Raw genomic sequence first — 7,566 nt, 5'->3', positions numbered from 1 at the left:
AGGGGGGTGGAGAGTGGGGAGGGAAGGCCTGAGGGGGATGACTCTGGTGGACTGGGTCAAGGAGTCTGACTTTTCCCAGAAGAACCACAAAGGATTCTAGTCAGGGGAGTGACAAGTGCAGGTTTGCCCTGCAGGAAGACTGCCTTGGCTGCTGGTGGAGAGACACAGAAGGGAGCAAGAATGGAGCCGAATGAGGCTGCTGCGAGGGGTAGGGAGTGGAGAGCTGCTCTGGAGGTGGAAAGGGCAGGACTGAGAGGAGGTGGGTAAGGGAGAGTGGAGCGCTGACTGGCTGGAGGGGCTGGGCAAGAAAGATGGTACTACAGTACAAGGAACTGGAGACTTGGGGAGAAGCTGCTGCTGAACTATACTTCAGACATGCTGAGTTTTAGGAATCTAGAGGAACCCAAGCAGAGGCATAGAGTGGACAGCAGGATGTGTGGGGTGAGCTCATGGAGATGGCTGGGCTGGAGACAGACCAAGGGCACCATACCATAAGGCAGCCGTTTACGCCTTGGAGGGACTGAGGTGGCCAGGGAGAACATGCAGTGAGAGAAGAGGAGCTGGGGACAGGACTCTGAGGAAGTCAATATTTAACCAAAACATAGAGGATGAGGCATCCACCAAGAAGCAGGAGGGGTGGCCAGAGAAGTTAGGAGCAAACCAAGAGAGTGCTGTTGCTGGAACCAGAGGCAGAGTGGCCGGATGCTACCAAGCTAAGATGAGGACCAGAAAGTGTTGAGAAGGCTTAACAGCAAGGAGGCTGGCATGAATTTGGTGAAATAGAAGACTGAGTATTCACAAGGCTCCATGTGGATCTCTTTTGGGCATTTTTTCCAGTTTTACTAATTTTTAGGGAAATAAAGCCATTGGGGTGGTTATTGCCATTTTCAGAAGATGTCTGTCCCCCAAATTCTGGGCCGCTTCACTCCCAGCTCACTTCAGGTGCGATTTCTGGCCATTTAGCATTGCGCGACGCGTTTTAATCTGTTACTTTAACTATTGACTGGCGCAGACTCTCAGGAGTGGAGGTTAGAGCGAGGATGTTAGAGCACTCCCCACTGATGGAAGCAAGGAGTAGGACATGCAGCTGTGTCCAGAGGGCGGGATGGCACCAGGCGTCCACTGAAAAGACAGGGAGAGAAGCAAGGCAAGATTATGCATCTTAGAACACCCAAGAATGCGTTTTTCATAATGTTTTCAATGTGAGAGCAGGTACAACAGTCCAGAACTATAGTGATTTTTTTCTGCTCTGATCCAGCAGAAAATATGCAGCGTCCCTACAGACTTCACTGCACGTAGCAAAGAGCGGTAGACCTAGGCAGTAAAACATCCTTACTCTTTAGATACAAAGTCCTCTCCTGCTCTTTGTGTGGATCCCGTTGTGAGTCTGGGTGTGTCACTCTGTAATCCCCACTTTGGTTAACTGTCGCCATTCCAGAGCTGTAATATTCTATTGCATATTTTTATAGTCAGACCCTTAAGCCCAGACTTCCTCTAAACACAGCTGTGTCTGTTTATATTTTTGCTACTGATTTCACGATGCACTCTCAATATTTTAGGAATAGGCTGTATGTATTGGACAAACGCCTTGTTTAGCAGCGATGGGGATTTTTATATTAGAATGCTGGGTCTAAGATGCCGTCAGAGGGGCCCCCAAACAAAAGAATAGGAGAAGACTTCACTTTGTATCTAAAGAGTAAGGATGTTTTACTGCCTAGGTCTCTACTTCTGGGCATTTTCTGACTCTCGGGAGGTTGACTGCCCCAGGTCATAGTACATCTTACTGGGAATACAAAATACAGGCATCTGGTGCCCCTCCTCCAAAAAAAAAAAAAAAGTTTATATTCTATTTATTACAGTAACAGATTTTTAGCTAATAGCCCAAAAGACCCTTGTTAATCATCAACAATTTGGGTTCAAAAGGGATAATACATTGAAATGCTTTGAAAACAGGTTTATGGTATTAGAAATGGCCCTTAATAATGCCCACTGTTTGCTTGTCACCTTGTCAGTCTGGCCATATATTTGAAAAAAGATACTAAGCAACCAGATGTCAAGTTATCCCTGCCTTGTGAATATAAAGAGTAAAGAATAAATTCATTAGAAGACACTCAAAGGGTGTTCAGGCTTTGGGGATGCAATTTTAAAATGGAAAGACAACCAGTCTGGCCGGGCGGAGCCTTTCTTCTTGCTCTGCGTAACTCAGCTGAGCTAGTAGTCGAAATCCAGAAGGGCCCTGAAGGTCCTCCAGAAAGGAGTAGGCATCTGGCAGAGGTGATTGATGTGCACATAAGTGCTTCATTAACCCAGAAATTATCTATGTAGTGACTGAAGATGGTTTGTATGTCAAAATGATTATTTTGAATGTATTTCTAACACAAAAGTGTATAGACTGAAAGATGTTTGACTTCTTATCTGTTTCAAATATATTATGGCTGGTGTCTAAACTTTCTAATGTTTCCCTTTTGGTCGCAACCCTGCATCTAGATATCAGGTGTAAAAAGGACTCGATCTTTCTCACTCCATGTTTTTAGCTAGAATAATGGGATCCCTTGCCCCAAAAAGTTGTGGTTAATGTTTCTGGGTGCTGCTATTTATGAAACTAATTCTTTTCTTCTGATGTTTCTTTCCCCTTGCACCCCCTTCTCTTCACCACTGCAGGAAGGGTGCCTGTGGCCTTCGGATAGCTCCGTGTCCCGGCAGGGTGCCTCAGAGGTGAGGGGCTTGGACAAGGGTGACTGAGCCGGCGGGGTTCTCAGCCTGCAGTGTGGGCAGTGCTAGGGCTACAGAACCCATGTGTGAGGCTGCAGGGGGCAGGAGGCTATAGCGGGGACTCCAAGGAGGAGAAAAATCATTTGCACAAAATTGGTAGGAGGCTTAAATGTGTTACAGCACAGATTAAGAAATAATACATTTAAGTTAAGGCAAATGCCTATAACTTAGGGTAAAGGGGGAGGGGAGGTATGTTCCTAGAATTTTCTAAGGATTTTTTGTACTAAAGCTCCTTACAGAAAACAGCTTGAGGATCACTGATCAATACACAATCTCATAAGCTACTCATAATTTGGTTTGGCAGGTGTTAGTATGGTTTATAAATATCATAAACTGTTTGCTGTCGAGTGGATTCCAGTTCATAGCAACCCTACAGGACAGAGTAGAACTGCCCCAGAGGGTTTGCAAGGAGTGGCTGGTGGATTCAAACTGCCAGCTTTTTGGTTAGCAATCATAGCTCTTAACCACTGTGCCACCAGGGCTCCATAAATATCATAGCATGATTAATTTTCGTATCTCCAAGTTTAATACTATGAATTCTAAAATATATTTTTCCCTTTAAGTTAAAAATATGATAGAAGTCAGTGACTATTTTAATACATATACAAAAGATCTTTCTTCTAGAAGAAGCTTGGATGGTGGAAGAGATGAAAGGAATTTGTAAGAAAGGAATTTGTAAGAAACCTGGAATCATTTTTGGAGAAAAAAATTTATAGTTGTATTTACTTAGGAATACAAAGCACTTTTCATGTCAGTGATAAAAAACTACATGAAACTTTTATCCAAATAACTGGAAAAGTCTAGGAACCAGAAAGAAAACAAAGTGACTTGTTCTGGATTTTAGAAGTAGAGGCTGGGGTTGGCGAGTGGGTCAGATCACCGCCTGTACAATACTGTTGGCGCTGTACGACTCTGTTTAATAAGGTCTTTAACACAGCACTCTGTCTGAACCCTTGGAAAACGTATGCATAGCATACACCATAACTCCCATTAAACCCACATTTTCAGTCAGCTACAATTCTTCACTGTCAACTGCCCTGATAACTGTGATCTGGCCAGGTGAGCGGTGACAGGAGTGAGCAACAGGAGAATGAGGTGTCTGCTGGAACAGGCTTGTCCTCGCTGTCCGAGGGGAGCCGGCACAGAGTGACCGGCAGTCCGCAGGCCGCCCTCACGCCTCTCACCCTCTCCTTCCAGATCCTGTATGTGCCGCGGACCCGGGACCGCTTCGGCGCGCCGGCCTTCATGCAACCGGAGCGCTTCGGCCGCTTCCAGCCCACCTTCCCGTACCTGCAGCACGAGATCGACTTGCCGCCCACCATCTCGCTCTCTGATGGCGAAGAGCCGCCGCCCTACCAGGGCCCGTGCGCGCTGCAGCTGCGCGACCCGGAGCAGCAGCGAGAGCTCAACCGCGAGTCGGTGCGCGCGCCGCCAAACCGGACCGTCTTCGACAGCGACCTGGCGGCCGGCGCCCCGTTCCGCGGAGGCCCGTGCCCGCCTAGCTGCCACTCGGGGGTCAGCGCGGCGGGCTGCGGCGGCGACGGGCGCGCCGACGGGCCGCCCCCGGCCTACAGCGAGGTGGTGGGCCGCGGCCTAGGCGCCACGCTACTGCGAGCCCCGGGCGCTGACGGGAAGCCCGTGGGCCTCGCCTGACCGCCCTGGGCTCCGGCTCCGCCGGCCCGCGCGCACTGTTGTCCCAAAGCGGCCACTGGGTGAAACCAAACGTGCCAGCGCGCGCTCCGCTTCCGATTCCTTCCAGAGGAATTGCAGGCAAAACGAAATGAGTAATACTAACTTCCATTCGGTCTGAGGAACAGTGTTTATTTGGGGCCGGGGAGGGAGGTTGGTAAAGGATAGGCATGGGTAAAACAGAGAAGGGATACTTTTAAAGTATCATGAGATAAAATCCACAGAGCTATTTGATTTATTTAATTCTGAAAGAAGACTTTGCAGAGAATGAGTCCAGGATGGCGTGTTTTATAATCAACTGAATGAAGAAGGAAGTGTTACATATATTATCATGGGAAGAACTGGCCAGTTTGCTTTTTCTCCCAGAGTGTGGAACTTTTGTTTTAAAAATATGAATCAAAATTGCTGTTTCGTGTGCCGAGGTATAAAGTGGAGACATAGATGAATGCAAGGAGTTAAATTTGTGTTGTGATGATGTGTTTTTAAAAGTTGCACTATCTTAGTGTTTAAAATATATATATGAGGGAACTCGTATGTGAAGTTGTGTCTCCTCACCTGTGGAGTACTATTAGGCTCAAGGAATACTCTGGAGTATTCCCTGTCGTCTTGCGAGAAAAGATATTGGGGGAGTATATAGCCTAATATATACTAACTGAACGTAAATCAAGAAAGTCACTATTGTTGCAATAATTGCACTAAATAGTAGTGTATCATTGAAGCATTTGGAGACTCTTGGTTGGAAGATAGGGAATACTAGATTCTAGCATTTCCAACTTGTTATTTGAGTTACTCTGCTAGCCATAGGTTGCATATTTGATTAAAAATAAATCCAACACATACAATTTATGTATCAGTATCATACAGTGATGCTCCTCACTCTCTAACAATACAGTTTCTTCAGTAATTTAGAATTTTTCCCACTATAGCATGAAATATGTTTAGATACATTCTTTACTTAATGCTATTTAATACTATTCAACTATGTGACTTCTCAGTATATGCCTGTTGTCTCTCTTTTTCCCTAAGTATTGAAGGGCAGTACTGGAACGACGGTGAGGTTAGCAGGAGGAGCTTGGCCTGCGCTTGGCCTGCACTGCCCTGAGCAGATACTAACGTGGGTGGGGCTGGCACAGAGCTCTGGAAGTTTAGAAAGACCCTGGAACTGACAAAAGAACACCACAGTGCCAATCATGATAAGAAGCTATTGCATTCTCACTCTCACCGGGTGCAATGCTCCCAACCCACCCCATTCCTACTGAAGCTGACCTAGCCCTTCCCTGGGCGGTTTCTGCAGTGGGGGCAAGAACTGGACAGTCAGCTACAAAACAGTGGAACGACAGTTGTAGTGACTTCGAGAGTACAGGATTAAAAGCACAACATGCATTTAAAATGCAATTAGGACACTAATTTTAAATCATGCTAGTCTTAGTTTTAATATTCTGGCTGTTCACACACACGCATTCTCACAATGGACTTCAGCACCTGGCTTTCATGAAGGCACAGCTGGTGAGCCCAGCAAGTGCCGCCTGCAGAGAAGCGTGTGACTGCGGTGGCTGCATGCTGTTTGGAGGGTGGATTCCGACTCTGCACGTACTGAGACAGTGATGAGGCTTTGAACTGTGCAGTTTTAATGCCACATCAGGATGGGTGTGTCCATGTCTATGTGTAGGCCTCGGGGCACAGACTGGAGAACTTGTTTTGAACTGGAAGTCCTGTCCTGATCCCAGTCTGCTCGGTTCTGCTGCTTCTCTTGGTGGGTAGGTCGCTGTCTGTGTTTTGTTTTGAGGATTGGAGTCTCCATTAGATTCAGCCATCCCACACACTAACATCCACAGAACTAGTAGGACTCTTAGATGGAGAGAGAAAAAAGATGGGCAGTAGTTGTCAGCTTAGGCCCAAAGCTCCGTTTGCAAGTGTGAGGCTTTGAGGGCCTCAATGGGAATTCTAAGACTGCACTCCGTCTTGCTGCAGCAGATCACATGAACTTCTGGTCAGGGAGGAGAGCAGCTCTACAGGCAGAGCCCTGGAGCCTGGACTTGGGCCCAGGAACAACCTTTTCTACTGACCCTGAGACCTCCTAAACTGGCCGCTGGTTGCCTCTACTTGAAGGAGGTTGAGAATTATCTCAACATGCAGCCTAGCCTAGTTCTGGCAGTTGAAATTAGGAAACATTTGTCTAGGTTGGGAGCTTACTGGTGGAAACCTGAGTTGGATTATTGGTCAGGTGTCCCTTCAGATGCAAAGGTGAGGAAATTAGCTAATGATTTCATGATTCCAAACTTTGCCTGCAGTTTTGGTAAAGTGGGTGAATGCACCCTATAGCTGTAGCTCAAAACGGTTTTACAATCTTTACTTTTCTATCTGTTACAAAAATGAGCTAAACTTTTGAATTCGTTAATAACTTTGCAAGTATATGAATGTTTTACAGATGTCTAGAGTATTGCAAAACAATTATGTAACTGAAATGACTTTAATTTTCCCTTCAGACAGAGGTTCCTCCTACTGAGCATCCCTAGAGAATTGCCCTTTAAGTAGTTATCTAAGGAGATGTACTTACCAAACCGTGAATCTGAAAGATCTTTTAGGCTGGGCCTGTCGTAAATTAGTTTAAAAGCCAATGTCATAAATTGAATTAGCAGTCAGTTTCCCTTAGGCACAGGGAAAAGATGGTTTAGATGAATAGGTCTTCCGAAGGTTGGGCTGTGGCTGTGGCTGGCCCGTTGTTATCGTGTCCCCTTCTGCTGGCATGATGTCAAAAGAATAGTGATGGTGGAGATGCAACTGACACAGTGGGGCTCTGTTTCCTTCAGGAAGCCCACATGCTCATGGAACCCTAGGGTTCAGTTTAGAAACCAGTGATTTAGGCCATTGATGACAGGCTTATAATCTCAGTATTATTTCAGTAGAATGTTGCAACAAAGGATTGAATGGTTCGAAAGAAGAGTTGGTGGAAATTTAAACACTCTTGGGTGTACTTCTGTGACTTTTGTCCATTGTCCTGGGTACCTTAAAACCCAAGCATGTTGAGTTCTAGCTATAAGAACACTACCTTCAGGCATATATTCACTTTTTCAGAAACTCTAGTGTTTTCCAGGCACTAAAGCA

At 46.1% G+C, this 7,566-nt stretch overlaps 1 protein-coding gene across 1 annotated transcript in view; it reads left to right on the top strand.

Annotated features, from left to right (window-relative positions):
- The window catches only part of LDLRAD4 (low density lipoprotein receptor class A domain containing 4), a 610,108-nt gene extending 605,683 nt beyond the window's left edge, over nt 1-4,425 (top strand). The window contains exons 7-8 of the mRNA XM_023724825.1: nt 2,662-2,715; nt 3,970-4,425. Coding sequence (XP_023580593.1) covers nt 2,662-2,715; nt 3,970-4,425 — 510 coding nt within the window. The remainder of the gene's footprint in view (nt 1-2,661; nt 2,716-3,969) is intronic.
- The last annotated feature ends 3,141 nt before the right edge of the window (nt 4,426-7,566 follow it).

Source organism: Trichechus manatus, unplaced genomic scaffold (assembly GCF_000243295.1).
Source record: "Trichechus manatus latirostris isolate Lorelei unplaced genomic scaffold, TriManLat1.0 scaffold00262, whole genome shotgun sequence".
In the NCBI taxonomy this organism is placed as follows: domain Eukaryota; kingdom Metazoa; phylum Chordata; class Mammalia; order Sirenia; family Trichechidae; genus Trichechus; species Trichechus manatus.
The sequence above is the reverse complement of the archived record's forward strand: the minus strand, read 5'-3'. Positions and strand labels throughout refer to the sequence as shown.